This window comes from Calypte anna, chromosome 2, assembly GCF_003957555.1.
Source record: "Calypte anna isolate BGI_N300 chromosome 2, bCalAnn1_v1.p, whole genome shotgun sequence".
NCBI lineage: Eukaryota > Metazoa > Chordata > Aves > Apodiformes > Trochilidae > Calypte > Calypte anna.
The window spans coordinates 107,601,796-107,619,238 of NC_044245.1; the positions used below are offsets into that span (position 1 = coordinate 107,601,796).

Here is a 17,443-nt window from a genome sequence, read left to right on the forward strand (position 1 = left end):
ATATGAAAGCATAGTAAGAATGGCACAGATCCCCTTCCATGTTAGTCTAGATAAACTAACACATCTTATTCTTTAAAAAGTTACTGTTATTTTGTGATCTTTCAGTCATCTGGCTCTATCACCGTGCAGTGCAAGAAAGATCAGCCACCAGGTCTTTCATTAATCAGTTTTGAAAGTAAACAACATACTTGCAGATATCTCGATAGGTTTGAATTGCTGTTTCCATATAATGAGCAGGATATGGTCTAGGAGCTCCAGGCTGTAGAAAAGCTGATACTGCTGCCATTTCCTACGAGAGAAATTGATTACTGTTGCTGTAGATTTTTTTCACAAATTGTAAACCTCAAAATGCTGAGAAACACATTTCAACAGCTACTAGTTTAAGATCTTCATCTTATCAGTTACTGGCACGTAGAAGTACACCAAACACACTAACTGCTAAAAGGGTTTAATACAATAGCTTATTCATGGCTCCGCTTGTAATTAACCAGCCAGCAGTAAGATGTTGGACTGGTTGGACTTCATGATCTTAAGGTCTTTTCCAACCAGAACAGTTCTGTGAAGAGGTATATACACCCACAGAAGTGTTTTCAGTTGACAGTACACCCAACATTAGGCAGAAGTATTGATTCAGTACGAGTCCAAGAGACAACTTCATATTGCAGGAACAATCTTTTTGATAAAAAAAGCTCTACCATCTCTTTTAAGATGAGGATTGTTTTGTGAGTTTTGCTTAAAAAAAGGTTACATTCTCAGTTTCGAAAGAAACTGTAGTAAACGTGTACTCTGAAATTGTATTCCTTTCCATATGAGGATAGAATAGCAAAGTTTTTCTAAAGTAATTAAAGACTTGTAGGTTGCAAAAATTCATAATCAAGACCTCTACAAACTGTTCAATAAGAAATTAACTTAATTATCCAGATTACTATATGTAGAACAACAGCCTATACTACAAAAATACCCATTTAAAGATTTTACATCAAATGGAACAGTGTACAAGACTGCTTCTGTAGCTCTACAAAGTAGATTTTCAAATTTAATCAGAGTAACCAAACTAAAATCGGCAAAACACAGCTTATTTTCCCCAGTGTTCCATTTTATCTTACTGAAAATTATTTTAGTCACATAGATCTTTATTCTCACAAGAAACTTCTGAATTAGTATGTTTTTCCAGAGAAGTTCAGCAGTGACATATTAAAACTATATCCCCTCAAGAGTCTTAACCAAAAAAAAAAATTGTACTATATAGTGATATCATCTTGACTTCCTGGTAAATAAGTATTTTACCAAAGTCTAAAAGAGACACTATAAAATTATATCACACTTGTCTTTGAGTTATCTGACTACAAGTTCAAACATCCGTTTTGCTGGAAATTGCACTCTAGATATTCTCCTTTCCATGTTTCACATTTTAATTAACTCAAATTTTATTCACACCTTTGTTCCCTTCATAAAGCAGCAGCCAATAGATTTGAGAATACTTCATGATTTGCTAAAGATATGCAGCAAATTTGGCAAGACTCTTAAAAATTTGTAGGTGGAGAGAAGAGATTGCATTTTGTTACCTTCAGAAAAATATTAGAGATTATTAGGAAAAGTTCACAAGATGTGTATGTTATGTGAAGTACCAACCAGTGCTCCAGCTGCATAAAGCATTGCCTGATCATTTAAGAAGTCTTTCTTTGCTGTATGGTAACAGCTATATGCAAGTTCATAGTGTTGCACCAAAAAGCACAAGTCTGCCATTTTCCGGATTTGAAGCTCTGGTGCTTCTGGTGGATACCTATAAATACAAATATTTAAATTCAAAGTCATAATTTTAATAAATAGAGCAAGACATGCTCTATAAAGTTTCCCCTCGCATCTGAACTTCTATTTGCAAATTGCTTCAACCTTACCCAAAAAAACAACTAAGAAAACTGAAGCAGCTTCCTCTCTGCCACATATAACTTGGTTTCACACTCTACTTCCCTGTTAACAAAATTCACTGTTCCACTAGCATTCAAAGCAGTAATTCCTCTTAGCCAAGAGATAGTGGAAAAAAAGTATGCAGCTATCACTAAAATTGCTCAGTAAGATTAATTGCTAGAGCTAAACAGAGCTGCAGAAAAAGGGGGAAAAAAAAGTAACTTTGTGCACCTAGCTGCAGTTGTAATCTCTCCCCATTTCTCTTTAAAGAACAAGCTCACTAGAGAACTATGTCTTATGCCAAAACACTGAGTAAGTTCCTGTCCTCTGCAAGCATAGATCTGCCTTTTGGCTAGTCAAATATATGTAAAACCTTTGGTGATGACAGCAAATACATTCTCATAGACACCTGTTAGTCAAACTTTGCAGAAAGCAAACCAGGCTAACAAGTTCAATATAGAAACTTGAAGTTACAAACATTTTGATTATGAATCCAAAAACACACAACATAGACATTTAAAGGTGCTTGAAAGGGTCGGGGACATTAATCCATGTAGATAGTGTCCAAGAACTATTTAGATTTCTGTGGTTAAGACACACTTGAAAAGTGTGCTTTTCATTAAATATCCTCATTCATAGAGGGGGGGAAAAAGAAATTAAAATTTTTTTTAAAAATCACAAAGCATACAGGATGAATATTCTGGTAAAACTTAAGAACTGTTTTTAGTGTAAAATGCAGGTGCAGAAATTATGAAATTCCCCTTAATTTAGCTCTCAAATACACTTGCAAAAGCACTAGGCTTAACACTGAACTGCAGTAAATTACACAATTACCTAAAACATCCATATACAATGTTTGGCTTATGTAAGAAAAAACTTGTCCTTACAGGAGACCTTAGCTTCTTTTTATTTCTATTACTCTTAAACATGTACATTCTTTGCAACTTAAAGCTTCACTGTACACACAGCAGACAGATGGCTCAGTAAAGTTTCTTTTTCCCCTTTTTTTCTAAATTCCTGTTACTCCTTTATGATTTCTCCAATTCAAATTTTTTAAGATACTGTTGATTTAGTTCTCAGACCATCTAATAATTACAGGCATTCCCTCCCCAAAAAGCCATACATTTTCTGCTTACATCTAAATGTAAGGACTGAAATTACTTACAGCAAACCAGAAGTATTCTTCAGTTCATTTATACTTTTCTCTGGAACCTTGCTGCCGCTAAACCATTTTTTAGTAGCAGAAAACAGTGATCGACTCAAGCCCTTCCTGGATATTAACTGCAAAAAGACACCAGATAAGACCACTACATTGCAAGAGAGAAACTAATATAAGTTAAACTAATCTAAAAAAGTAAGTTTTATTCAGTCTTTCTAAATTCTTTTTTTCCATAAGCCAATAAAAGAATAAAATAATTCAACTCCTTCAGGATGAATTATTGACAATGAGAAAGAAATTGTGAATCATATATTTATTCTATTTCAGACAGATGAGGTTCATTATTGCTTTTGTAAACTGCCGATATCTCAGTCCTAAAAACTGACACATGATGCATCTGTTGGAAATATACCAGAAGATATATATTCTGTTAGATGACCAACCTGAAATCTAGACTCTAGGCTAAATACACCCTTCAAGAGAGATCACTCTCCCCATCATGACCCACATAAAGCATTATTACATTGCAAAACCATTGATTTCAAGTGTCAAGGGCAGTAATCGTACCTGCAAGCAAGGTTACACAACTTTTATTCTTTTAGATAGTGTTCACTAAAGAGAAAACTTCCAAAGGGAATAATCATTCTGTTTATCTAAGACAAACTGCATCTTTTTTTAAAGATACTTTTTAAAATTGTAACATCATGCCTTCTTACCATTACTAGGAATGTATTATTATATTCCTAAAGTGTAACAGAAAGCCTTATTATTAGGAACACACTTTTTTTTTTCTTCATAAAGCTTTCCAAGTGTAAACATGGTCAGCAATACATCAACTCCCATAAGTCAATCCAGGGAGAGAGTATTCTTTTATATATATAATACTAAGTATCAAAACCCCTCAAGCTTAAAACTATATGGACAAGTCAAACTTAACACATGAATATTAATTATCACACTTTCAGAAAATCCTATATATAAAGAAAAATATTCAGTTGCAAAAAAACACCGAGATCAAACCAGAATTGAATTACTTAGGGTGTCCATGCATTTCTTCCCCCTCTCAAAAAGTAGCAATTAAGTATGCAGCTTTTATGCAGACAGCTATTGAAGAAAATATATTTCTCAACTTTAGTTCTGTATCCTAATGTTGAAATACAAAAAGTACATTTTGTTTCCCAGGCCAGAACTGCCCAGAAGCATAGAATAATAAGATTTTATGAGCAAAGACATATCCCTGATAACAGTTCACAGGCTTTCACCAAGCCACCTCACACTTAAGCTCTGTTGATATAAATTGGTTTTTGCTCTGGCTTAGTATTTAATAGACAAACTGAGCAAAAATTGTAACTTCCAGCTATTCTCCTATATTTATTTCCAGTTTTCAATGAGATCATTGAATTACTGAATGCAGAAGAAACCAGTCATTTTAAAACAGATTTTTGGCTAACTGGATTTACACACCAGTTGTTTTTTCCTATTATGTCAGAAAGCTAAGAGTAAACTGACCTGATCATTAAGTTGCCGAATTGTCTTCTCTATATGTGGCAAAAGCCCCCTAAAGGTGAATTCCTGTATGAACTGTCGAATCCGATCATGATCTGTGAGTGTTAAACAAGCACCATGTGGTGTTCCAGAATTTGATTTCTTTGAGTCTTGCACTGATGCAGAAGCTTTCATGTAATCAGTTGTATCCAAACTGCTGCTGGGATGGTCCAGTTGAAGGGGATGAGTCTTAAAGTTATTCGACAGGCCATCTATTGGAAGACAGAAAGAAAAACTCCAGTCAGTATAAAGTTAATTAAGAGTGACATTTTAAAAACAAAATGTTTAGTAACCTGCTTTAAATTCCTTCTTACTCAGAACTCCATTAAACAAAGCTATTTCACCAGTTATTCTGCACTACAAAGCAATGCTGAGCAGGTAGCAGCAGAGAGCTACCCAAGCCCCATTGCTCCTGAAATTCTTCAGAGAGCTAAGGGAATCTCAGGAACTACAACATAGCTAATGAAGTAAGTTTTTGTTCTTAACTACAGTGCAAAGAACCCCCAGGTATCAACAACACAGAAGAACTATGAAAATATTAAAATCAAGTCAAATATTCATGAGAAGTTTGAAATAAAGCTCCACTGAATCCATTCACTCTCTTCTATTTCTAAGATTAAAAAAACAAACTCATTTTCCACACCCTTCTGAGAAATCACAAGTTCCTCCAAAGTGTTAGTTCAGTGAAATGCACTGCTAACCACTATTGCATCTAGCTGTCCAAAGTAGACAGAGACACTCTAAGATTTAAATAGTTCTTTTATTTATTAATTCCTTTCTATACAAGAAAATCAGCATGCTTTATCCGGTGCCAGCTAGTACTGAGCAAAGCTGAGCTGTGAAAGCAAGTCCTTTAAAAAATTTTACTTGTGAAATATAAAGCTGAGTATGCAAAGTTCAAACAGCAGTTTGCAGGCTACATCTGGGCTGTAAGGCCCTCGAAAACCACTTTTTTAGGCACGTGCAGGCTCCCCCCCTACATATGCGAGGTCCCACCATGGCTATTAAGTTTTGTCTGAAGTTTTGTCTCAGCTGAGTCAGGTCAGGCAGCATAAGATACCTCAACTTCTTCCCTATTTCATGTGCTTCTCATCTGAATCCTACACAGCTGCCTTAAAAATATTTTTTAAAATAAGGCCATGCATTAATTTGCACTCAATTCTATTTACTGTCCTCTGCTATTCACAAGTTCAATTGCATGGTAAGCTCTTCCAGTCACCTTACTCTGTAAGTTGTTGTTCTGTCATTTCCAGACTTAAAACAACAACAACAACAAAAAAAGACAAAAACCAAAATACACTTCAGCTCCCAAGCTACATCAGGGCACACTAACATGAACTTTTTTTAATAATAAAGGTAACCCTTTAATCCTGTTACTTTTTATTAATTGTCAGTTTGCAGACTATATGCTTCATCTTAAAACCGAATAAACCAAATGCACCAACATCTATCTACCAAATGCCACCAATCCAGTAGATCAGCTCCACAGCATTTTTCTTGTGGACACCAGGTTACATTATGTTGGAGTATTTTAAAAAATTATTACTCTCAATTCCCTAAAAAAAAACCAAAACACTCAAGACTTTAGTGCCCAAGACATGAGACAGCTCTATAAATGTTATCACAACTGTTTTAATAGTTTTTAAAAATACCTTTAATTTCACTCTCTAGGCCATCAGATATCAAGTGATCAGTATTCTTGTTTGAAATGACATTATAAGGACAATCATCATAGAAATCCTGCCAGAAAAAGAAAATAGGGGGAAAAAGTCAGAATTACAAGGATACTGAAGCACACATAGAAGTCAATCAACAACAGCTGTCAAATATAGCAACACCTGAGTCATTAAGAAACCACATTTGTTTGCATTTATTCATTTCTTAAGTAGCTTGTGAGGCTTTAAGAATCTGACCTGTTGTATAGATGAAAGTTGTATTCACCAACAAATGAAGCAAATGAAGAAAATTTTTATTAAGGTAGAAAGTTACTATGAACAGGACACTTCTGAGGTTATTTTTGTCAGTGCACAAAGCACAAGTCTATTATTTCACTGTCTATTTCACACAGTCTAGGTTTCAACACTCCTTACTGCCAATTTAAGTAGTCTACAGGACAGTTCTTTGAAAAATAACTCATGCCCTCACAAAAAGTCATAGCTATGTTAGAAGTATCTTGACTTATTAGCCAATTCTGTAGAAACACATACATATGCACCAATAAATTGCTTTTAAATTGCTTTTTACTGTTAATACCTGGTTCTGGATACTGTTTTTCTGAAGGTACTGACTCCAAGGATCTGGTATCTGCTCATCTGTTCCTCTATTAGACACCCGAGAATTTATTTTCAGCAAATAGCAACCCTGAGTTCCATACCTCTGCTTCATTTCTTCATAAATGGAGTCAGCTCTGAAAATATAAAACAGCATTTATCCTGTCTTCATATCAAACAAATTCTATTTTTAAGTATGTACCACAACAAACCATTTTGTAGTATTATCCACAGGGACACTCAGAGGGAAAATTCTCCTATTTTTAAAACCAGTCCTTCACGTAAGAGAAAAATTGAAAATCTTTAATAATTAGTTCAGCAAGCTAGCAAAGAAAGCATCTACCCCAAGAATCAAGGACTGATTATTTTCATTCTATATGACCACAAGAACTAGATCCGAAAATAATACTTAAGGAAGTCTGCCTTGGTAATAGTCATCATAGAATAGATGGATTCTGTTGTATGTCTAACCTCAAAAGAATTTACAACCACATTTCAGTCAAAGAGTTCATCTGAAAGCTCAGTAAAGGCAGAATACTTACCTTTGTTCTTCTCCTGAACTTACATCATGCAGTAACACATAGTACTTGAGAGTGTTTGGTATGAACCACTTGGGATATAAGTATTCACTACTGTGCTGAATTCTGTGTTGCTCTTGAGACAGCTTCAAAAATTGCTCCACAGGCTCTGGTTCACTAGAAGAAACTACAAGCATACCTAAATTCATGTTAAGGATAAACACAGCAACATCTGAACAAAAAGCAGCATTCACATTTTTACCTCAATGCAACCAATCAATCATTAATAAAGAACATCCTGCTCTGCTACATCTATTCACCAAATCAAACACAATAATTCAGAGAAGCCAGAATGGTGGTTGCACTGTAAATGTTACTAAAATTTAGAAGTCAAAGGCCAGAATCAGTATTTTGCCAAGTTAATTATACACAAATGGTTCTCTCTGATGGTTACTAACATATACCTATTCCACCATACTGAAATTACAACATAAATTAAGGAGCTAGGAACAGAGTAGGTGTTACAAAATCTGCTGCGTTACAATTATCGTGAAGCTAAACAACAGCTACATCATGTAACAGTGAAAATTTTTAGTTCCCCTGTAGAAAATAAAATCAGGCCTAACTTTTGGTAAACCAACAAACATTTAGGCATCCTTCTTTTTGTCCAAAATAACTCAGTTTGCCAGTTTTCCAAAACAACCTCTCCAACCTCCTCTCTCTGCCTGCTAGAAAAAGCCATAAAAAGCAGGAGGTGCATCCCAAACACATAAGCCTCTTCTGTACATAAGGAACAATCAACAGGTACCTAAAAAGCTATAGCAAAAGGCATCTTAGAAAAGGAAGTTTAGTTTACAGGAATTAGCTTTGAGTTCAGTTTGACACATCAAAGTGTGGTTTAAAAACATTTAACCACAAAGAGAACCCTAACCCCCTTAACAAAATTAGCATTTATAATTGCACATGTTGAAAAAAGATATATTTCAAATCATAGTGGCAAAAAGAATTATCGTAAAATTTCAGCATCTCCTGTGTTACACTTCTGCAGCCAGCTGTAACAGTCTTCACTAGACAGGTAGCACCCAAAGGATACAAGCAACATAGTGGTTTAAGAATTCATGGTCTGATGCAAGCATGGACTGAAGGAAGCACTCTCTGTAAGACTCAAACCAAGGAGTAGTAGCTGAAATATACAATAAAAGAGGACAAGTCAATATTCAGGAAAACTTCAGTTTACTCATTGATGAGAAGGAAATATGAAAGACTACCCCTAAAATAAAGCTTGCAAACTCTGATAAGGTTTGCAAGGCAGACCAAAGAAGGGGAGGGAGGGGGGAAGCAGTCAGAAGAGAAAGCATCTAAAATACACAGAAATGAGAGCAATAGTAATATTTAATCAAATACTATGAAACTGATTAGTATCTTAAACATCAACCTCCTCACTATTGTAGGCTCACTCACATGTATTAAGTCCTTGTTAAAGTAACTCCTCCACACCATCCCCTTAAATACACTCTTAGGAAAGAAAAAACAACCTCTAACAGTCACTGAAGTTGCTTTGGCTAAGGATGTAAGAATCTCCCACGAAGTAAAATTAATATCTGAGTAGGTAGAAGAACTAAGGTTTATAAAAACACTATCTTGCCAGTTTATCTAAAGCTTTTTGGAAGCATTGTGACTTGGCTTGACAGTAGTCCCCTTCCTCTGCCCTGCTACAATACACAGGTCACCTGGCCATGCAGAGATCCAAAAAACTAAAAGCTCAGATCTGAGTTGTGCCATTAACACCTTCCTGTGTTAACCTGCCATGTTCAAATGCCCTTTTACAACAGGGATTTCATTTTTCTAAGACTAACAACTCATGGGAACCAAGGATGTCCAGAACACCTAAGGAACATGAACTTCATGTTGTCCATTTCTTCCCACTCCAACTACCAGTCTAGGAATGAAGTATTATTTCTCTTTTCAAGCCTCTTTAATTCAATTCCACAGCTCCTTCCCTTAAGTGGAAAAAAGATCCCCAGAGCAAAATCAATCCACTTCTGATAACCTGATTTCACTCTGAAGTGAGCTGGAATCCATTGTAATCTCATCTGCAAACTAGAAAACAATAACTAGTACAGAAAATAAAATATACTAATAAGAAATCCTGAAGAAATTTTTCTTTATATGCCCCGAAGAAAGCACATTCCTTAACTCACATATTTCTAATGCTTTACAAACCTCCCCAACTCCAAAAAAACCCACTAACAACAAACAATATTACCTTGATTTCTCAGCCAACTTTAGGAAATTCAGTTTCATTTTTATGCTAAATTACCTTCCAGTGCATTAAGTTAATATAAAGATTTTAAAAATGCATCATCAGGCTATCCCACAACTTCACCCACACAAGTCAGTTACAATCACACTTTGTAACTGAGCAGTCAGTGCAACTCACAGGAAAAGATCAACAAGAAGCAGACTTCTAGCTTTTGATTATAGCCTTTCTAGCAACTGCTCTCTGAGCACTCACTTGGGGTATAAAACGCTCTTGGCTTTACTAAGTCCTATATGTAAACATGCCAATTATTTAAATCAAGGAAAACAGAGTTTATTATTAAAAACAAGCCATGAGAAAGTAATTCATATGCATATTTTTCACAGGTATAACAAAGCCTGGTAGTAACTCAGGTTAAAACCAAACTATGTTAAACTATTTCAGGCAGAAATTTCAACTTCATTTTTCTTTCAAGCCCTGTTTTCAGTTTTCCAATTGTTTTACAGCTGAAACATAGCAAAAAAAAAAATTGTTTTTTTTTTAAATCTGACCCAGCTACAAACAGGAAAGTAAAGGGTTGGTGGCTTTTTTCTTTCCCTCTCCCTTTTCAGTCAGCCTATTAAGAACTTAGAAATGGCTACAAAGGCAACCAGATTCCCTCTACAGAACCACAACACACATTAACAGTGTTCACTCAAAAGCATTTACAGGACTGCAATGATTTATAGTAGATATTTAAAATAACAAACACACACCATGTTCAAAACTAAAACAGTATCTGGAAAAAAATTTACATTTAGCATTTCATGTTACAGTATTACATAGCAACACTGTCATTTAGATACACAAAGAAGTATATCTTGCATTTTTCCAGTACATGAAAATTTAGTCAAACTTCTTAATGTGTTAAGAAAGTGGCAAGAAAAAAATTTGCTAAGTAATATTTGTACATAACATATTAACAATAAAAAGTCTACTTCATGATGTTTTGTAATTTTTAGCTGTGTGGCTAACAAAGATGAACAGACACTCCTGATAAGATAGCTATTACTACCTAAAAGCATGGACTTTACTAATATCTGAAAACCACAAAAATATGGCTCTTACAGACCACAATACAGAGCATCACTTAAGTTGAGAGGTCAATAACCAATGGAAGTAATAAGTTTTATAAACTAGGTGAAAATGCATTAAAGGGTTTGTGGGGTTTTTGTTGTTGCCTTTTTTTAAGAGTCACACTCCAGAATTAATATCAATATAGCAGAGACACATGCTCAGCACTTCAGCTGCAATTTGAAAAGCACAATCAACCCCTGAACAGGAAGTTCTAGGGAAAACATAGTGACAGTTCCATAGGGTCAAACAAGAAAGTGCTTTTACAACATCAGGTAATTTCCCACCACCACTATGCACTTAGTGACTCTGCAGAAAGACCAAGCAATTTAGATTAAGGGGTAGAGAAGTGACGAAAAGAAAAATTAAACAACCATCACCAGCAGTTCTTGATTGGGGGGGAAAAATGGAGGAACACACATCTACGCCAAGAGAAGTGCTAAACAGTTGGAGCAGATGGCAAGGAAAGGTGGATGGGGCACATGGAAAAGAAATAAAGGGCAATTTGGCAAATTGGCACCAACCACAAAAAATACCTGAATAAAACGCGGATGTGTTCAGTTCCATCAGTGTCTCTTTCCAATTACTGTACCAAGGAACACTAGCTTTAACTGAGCGATCTGATAAAAAAACATTATATTATTATACTAAAAAGGGTCAGGTGCAAACACGCTATTGGCTTTCATGCTCTACTAGCATGAAGCAGAAAATCTATACCATGCAGACCCATCAGGGACTGAAAACATTTGATTTCATCTAACTTCTATCATGAACATTTTGGGCTCCTCCACATTTCACAGTGTAATACTTCAGAATTCAATACTAATTTCTGATTCAACCCAAAATATGGGCTTGAAGAAAAAAGTCAACCTATATAGTAGTAAAGAATGATGAGTTATATTTACATATGATTTCTATATTTCTAGTTGGAAAATACTATAAAATGTAAGCCACTACTTTGAGATTTCTCAACCTGTAACACTACAGTTCAAGTAAATATGCTAGCTGCTGAAAATGGTTTGCCCAGTGTTCTCCCCCTTCATATTCCTGCAATGTTGCATACCATAAGCATCATGCAGCCCTCAACAAACATAGCTGGGAAAGTGAAAATAAAAAAACACACTAAATCTTCAGTGGGATCACTTTCTAACTCTCCACAGGAGAGCAAGAATGGTACACAGGAGAAGCAAGCATGGTTGAACATAAGCAGGTCTCTCAGTACAAGATTATAGAACTATGAAACTCAAACCAAAAGTGTAGCAAAGACAGATTATAATTAAACCAAGTCACTACAGTTGATACAAAACTTTTTGAAAAGAGAAGGATCATGACTGCAGTATTGGAAACACTCACACATGAATATTTATGTCTTCCTTCAAAATACACTGTACCTGATCATCAATAAAGATTAAGGAAATATTTTTTAATATGACTATCCTAGAAAACTAATTTAAAAAAAGAAAGAGAGCCAATTAAAGAACATACTAAAGTATTTCAAATTTCTGTGCCAAAAGATTGTCTTACTGCCAGGAATGAATGCTTCCACAGGTTTTCAATAAAGTGCTCTGACAAAGTTTAAAAAAAAAATTAGTTTCTTAGTAAATATTAATTTTATTTAATGCAGAAACTGAACTCTACTCGGCAGGCGTAGTGACTTTCTCACATCTTCCTAAGATGGACTGGGATCCAAGTTTCCTCATCAAGAACCCTACCAGTGCTTTGTGCTAAGGCCCTAAAAAGGGGTACCACAGAACTAGGAACATGTTACATGGTTCTGTCCTTCAGTACCATCTCAAACAGATTATACACCTCTTCTCTTAACTAAGGGTACAGTCAGTCTGAATGGAAATAAGAACCTCATTACTAAGAAACTAAAGACAGTCAAGTATGATAATTCACACATCTGAGGTTCCAACAGCAAATAAGGAAAAAAAAAGAATTATTTGCATCTTCATAGCAAGGAAGTGATACAGTAGCTTGATACAGTCACCATTTTTTTTTCCCTTCTTCTGGTACCTTACTTCTAAACTGAGGTCATCAGAAATGTAACAGGAAAGTTTCTTCACTGAAAACATTCTGCTTTCTTAGGGTCTTCCAGTCCCTAGAATTGAAGCATACCTCAATTCCAAGAAGATTTAACAAAATAATAGTAATTCACTCATTTCATTGATAAACGGGGGTGAAAAGACTGAAAAGGGTGTAAGCTTCCTACAACTCTCAAAAATTAGAATTTCCAGGATCAAGTCTTTTCCTGTACTATCAATATTTCCCATGAAGTTGAGGATATGGTTTGTAAGTTATGTATCAAAGATGTGGAATTATGCAATTTTTAACCACCAACATTTAAGAAAAAAAAAAAGTACTGTCAACATCAGTTTCTAATCCTCATGACTGTTGGTCCATCTTTTGCTATAGTAGATCCAAAGTCCTCACTGCATGTTGAACTTTAAGTACAATAAATTACTTATATTTAAATAGGGCAATGCATACATGCTTTGAATTAAGTATGTACTCAAAGGCTTTAATGGATTAGGGTCTTAATTGGAAGGAGTTTAATCTTCTCAGCTCTCAAGATCAGGTCTTATTTAGTATTATTCACAATGCCTTATCCCTTAGAGATCTGGAAGAAAAACATTTTTAGAATGTTCTAGACATTTTGGCAGTGAAATATAAAGCACTGAGTTTCAGGACAGAAATACAAGTCAAAGATCACTACCCTTTCCTCAAAAACTTTTTATCCTTAAAGTTTTAGGACAACTTTATGAACTCTATGCATTACACAGTAAGTAAAAAGAGAAACAATACCAGGAGGACTAAGTTCAATGTGAAGCTATATGTTAATAACATATAACATATTATACATATTAACACATTATACATAATATACAACACTAAGTTTTACTATTTGTTCAGCAAAGTGTAACAAGTTAGTATATCAGTTTGGTAATGAGAAAACCTCTAATTTGATGAGATATTAACACAGTCAAAGCCTATATGATGATTTAACATACATTCAGAAGAATTACATTAGGAAATACAAAACTAGAGAATTAAAAAGTTCAGCCACACTTCTAGCATTGTATAAAAACAAAACTATGATGAATCAAAATCAGTTAAAACAATGACTTGAAACTAATCAACTCTCAAAGTAACATAATATATATCATGAATTGCAATTAAGGTTAGAAGCCTTATAGTAAATTCCATTTTAAGTTACAGAAATACAATACATACCACTAATGTTGAGATCATAATCTCCAGCTGTGATGACATTAGCTACGAGTCCTTCAGCAGGCTGACTGACAGACACAACATCGTTCAGAAGTTTTCGAATGGCACCAGGCTGAGGTGGGTGAGTAATGATGTTGTTGACAGCAATCTTCAAATTTTTAATTATGTGAAGCTGATTATTAGGATCTCTCATGTGCACTAAAAATAAAAGAAGAAAAATAGGCTTTATTGAGGAGTATAACAGAGGACTTTTTTGTTAAAGATTGCTTCCTTTTCTAAACCTCTCCATCAACAATTTTAGATCACAAACCTTGATACTTGAGTATCAAAAACTAGGGGAGAAGGAAAGAACAAGAAGTTACTTCAAGTTTAACATAAGGCTCATCTAGGCAGATTGATGAAACTCAGTATAGCTTACAACAGCCAGAGTAAAAAAAGAACTCAAAAAACATGTCCTATGCTGCTGCACCCCCTTCCTTGAGGACTGTACTCAGCTTGCACAGAAAGCCTATAGTAACTATGTATAGATAACCTCACATAACATCTCGTGTTCCAAAGGGTCCTCAGTTCTGAGAAAATCTCAGTACACAGAAATAACATTCAAAAAAAAAAAAAAGACAGCAATAGCATAGTATTAGTTTATCCAAAATTAATATATTCTTCTGTTTTCAATACTACAGTGTGATTATATAGTCTGGTTTTGTTTTTTAAGAAATAGTTTTAGAACACCCCTTTTCTCCAAAAGGATTTAGTTTTATTTGTTTTTTTTTTTTAATATTAAAATTACATTTCTTGAGTGATAAATAATCAATTAAGAAAATCAATTAATCAATTAAAAAAAGGCAACGTTAGTAACATCAGCTTTCCTGATTCACTTTTATATGATTCTTCAAAGTCTTTTGTCAGTCAAACATTGATTTCAGAATTATAAGCAAATTTTGCCTAACATAGTGGATCATTCTATGTAGCCTCAAAAAAAAAAAAAAAAAAAATTCCAGCAGTGCAGTTAAAGTGTCCATGGACCTTCTGTTTGACAGAACTACAAACAGCTGGCATCTAAGTCCTTGGTGGGAAGTGGTTGCTTACTTATACAAATACACTGTTGCCAATAAAATTACTTACAAAAAAAGGAAACAGTAATTATTTAAGTGAACAGGGTGCTACTAGCCTTATGTTACTAACAAAGCCAAAGGTTCCAATACTTCGGCTTTGTGTTAAAAAGATTTTCATCCCGTTGAGGCGAACTTGTTCAGGAATGCCATCAGACAGAACACACCACTAAAGCAGGAGTCCCAAGACCATGCAAAGATATCAACACCAAGTCTAAAAGACAAGGCAGCAAAGTCCAGCAAGATTACTTAATGAACAATGGTATTTAACTGCAAGTTGAAGTTCAGATTCCATGTAACTGTGACAGTTATATGTAGGGTGCCTTTAACTTCTATATGTTAAACAACAAAGAATCACAAGATTTCACTTTTTTCCTTTCATGACAGATATATGATTGGTTTTATTCCCCAAGTCCCTGTCTTGTTTAAAAAAAAATAAGCAAACATAAAAAACCCAAACCCAAACAAAAACCTCCAATACAACTTGTCTTCCGAAAAGCAAAACATGATTAAACACAAAGTTGGATTTTTTTCACACTTCCACATACTGGTCAACTTTTGTACTGAAAATACAGCTCCAATCTTTTAATGAGTATTTGATTAGGCAGCCACTACAGACAAGTCTACATTTTACCATCAGCCCCAACTTAAGCTTCACATGACTTGTAAAACTGCAGAGCTCCCTTTGTAGAATCTTGCTCCCTCAGGCCATTTGTTAAAAAAAAAAAAAAACCTCATGACATTTTAAGTAGACATTTAAAGACCTCTTTATCTGCTCTGATTTTTCATATAATTTTCCTATTTCAAATCACAAGCACCAATAAGACAGATAAGTACATGCAAAACACACTGAGTATGCCTATGATACTTAGCACTACCAAAAGTCCCACAGTACAACATTCAATTACTTAGCAGTTTAGAGAAGTGATCCTGTCCAAAACCACCTAAAAATCCATTGTTGGTGGGGTTTTTCTGTTTTGGGGAAGTTTTTTGGTTGGTTTGGTTTTGTTGTTTTTTGTTTGGTTTTTTTTCCAAGCCATAAGTTTCAGATTGAACTGGTTCATCCTAAGGCTGTATTAACACAGAAGAGGGCAATTACACTGGCTAGACTTAAGTGATACAGCTTGGCATTTCTACCAGAAAGCTGAGGAAGAGGTATATTATTTTTTTTCCATCTTATCATTTAAGTAAATTATCAACCCTATTGCCACATGATTACTGAAAAGATCAAATGTAAAGGAAGTGGGAGGGACAAACAACTAAGAAACCAGTCTGCCTTTACCAGTGCAGCTATAACACTAAAATTAATCCTTGGTGTCTCTCCTAAACTACAATATCCATAATAAAAAAAGAGCAAACATATTTCCATGCAGGACACAGATGATATTTGGGGCATATGAGCAATGGTAAGGACTCACATAAAGGACAAAAATGGAAAATAACATAGCTCTTGTTTTAATCCCTAATAAAAAATATCTAGGGTTATACACTTCAAGTTTTCATATGATCATTTCAGGAAGCATTTTTCAAAAAGTTGGGAGTAGTAACAACTGCTAACCAGTAGAAACAAGATCTTTCTCATTAGGGTTGACTAAGATACTAATGAACCAGGAATTCCAGACAAACTCATGAAATAACTGTGGTTTTCCGTATACCTCCTTACTTCCAGTACATATTTAAGGCTTAGGATGAGTTACCTGAAGCTCTTTCTTTTTAAAACTCTAAAACACTTTGCTTTAAGAGTAGCAAAGGCTATCTTAAAGTGACATTTGATAGCTCATATCAATTCTGCAAGCAAGACAGTATTTGTTCAGATGGTATTTTTAGTCTTAAAAATTGGATGCTATTTTAAAGGAAACCTACCTATACAATATATACATTTGTTAAATTAGGCATCAATTGTTACTGACCAACACACCATTTAAGAAAGACTGCCACTTGAGAATAGATGTGAAGGTATAACATCCACAATACATGTTTGGCAAAGGGTTTTGATTTTGATTTCCTCTAAGGTAAAGATTTACAGGGACAATGAAGTTGTTCTCTTGCTTTTTTAACCATTCTTTCTTCAGTACCAGAAAGTGACTTACTGATGGAAGAAGCAAAAAATAGAGTAAGAAGCATTTTGAACCTGTGTTCAGAATTTTCTACCATCACAATTTGCATGTTGCAAGGGTATTTTTGGCTACACAAACCTTAACAAGTTGCCAGTAGGTAGAAGTTACAAGTAGATTAATACTGATCAGTGCAGAGCATCTGCCTCCATCTACACTATAGTATTCTACTTAAAAACAGGTAGAATCTGGTCTCCTTGGACTGGGCAACAACAA

The 17,443-nt window shown here is 34.7% G+C and overlaps 1 protein-coding gene across 4 annotated transcripts in view; it reads right to left on the reverse strand.

Annotated features, from left to right (window-relative positions):
* The window catches only part of TRAPPC8 (trafficking protein particle complex 8), a 51,913-nt gene that overhangs the window by 31,333 nt on the left and 3,137 nt on the right, over positions 1 to 17,443 (reverse strand). For 2 of the 4 annotated variants that reach the window (XM_030445345.1, XM_030445344.1), the window contains exons 2-11: positions 14,008 to 14,202; positions 11,310 to 11,393; positions 8,494 to 8,583; positions 7,425 to 7,599; positions 6,866 to 7,019; positions 6,265 to 6,352; positions 4,577 to 4,824; positions 3,074 to 3,189; positions 1,633 to 1,783; positions 189 to 289 (exon numbers count right to left, since the gene is read on the reverse strand). In XM_030445345.1, the coding sequence (XP_030301205.1) occupies positions 189 to 289; positions 1,633 to 1,783; positions 3,074 to 3,189; positions 4,577 to 4,824; positions 6,265 to 6,352; positions 6,866 to 7,019; positions 7,425 to 7,599; positions 8,494 to 8,583; positions 11,310 to 11,393; positions 14,008 to 14,202 (1,402 nt within the window). The remainder of the gene's footprint in view (positions 1 to 188; positions 290 to 1,632; positions 1,784 to 3,073; positions 3,190 to 4,576; positions 4,825 to 6,264; positions 6,353 to 6,865; positions 7,020 to 7,424; positions 7,600 to 8,493; positions 8,584 to 11,309; positions 11,394 to 14,007; positions 14,203 to 17,443) is intronic. The other 2 variants (XM_030445346.1, XM_030445347.1) reach the window with 1 other exon arrangement.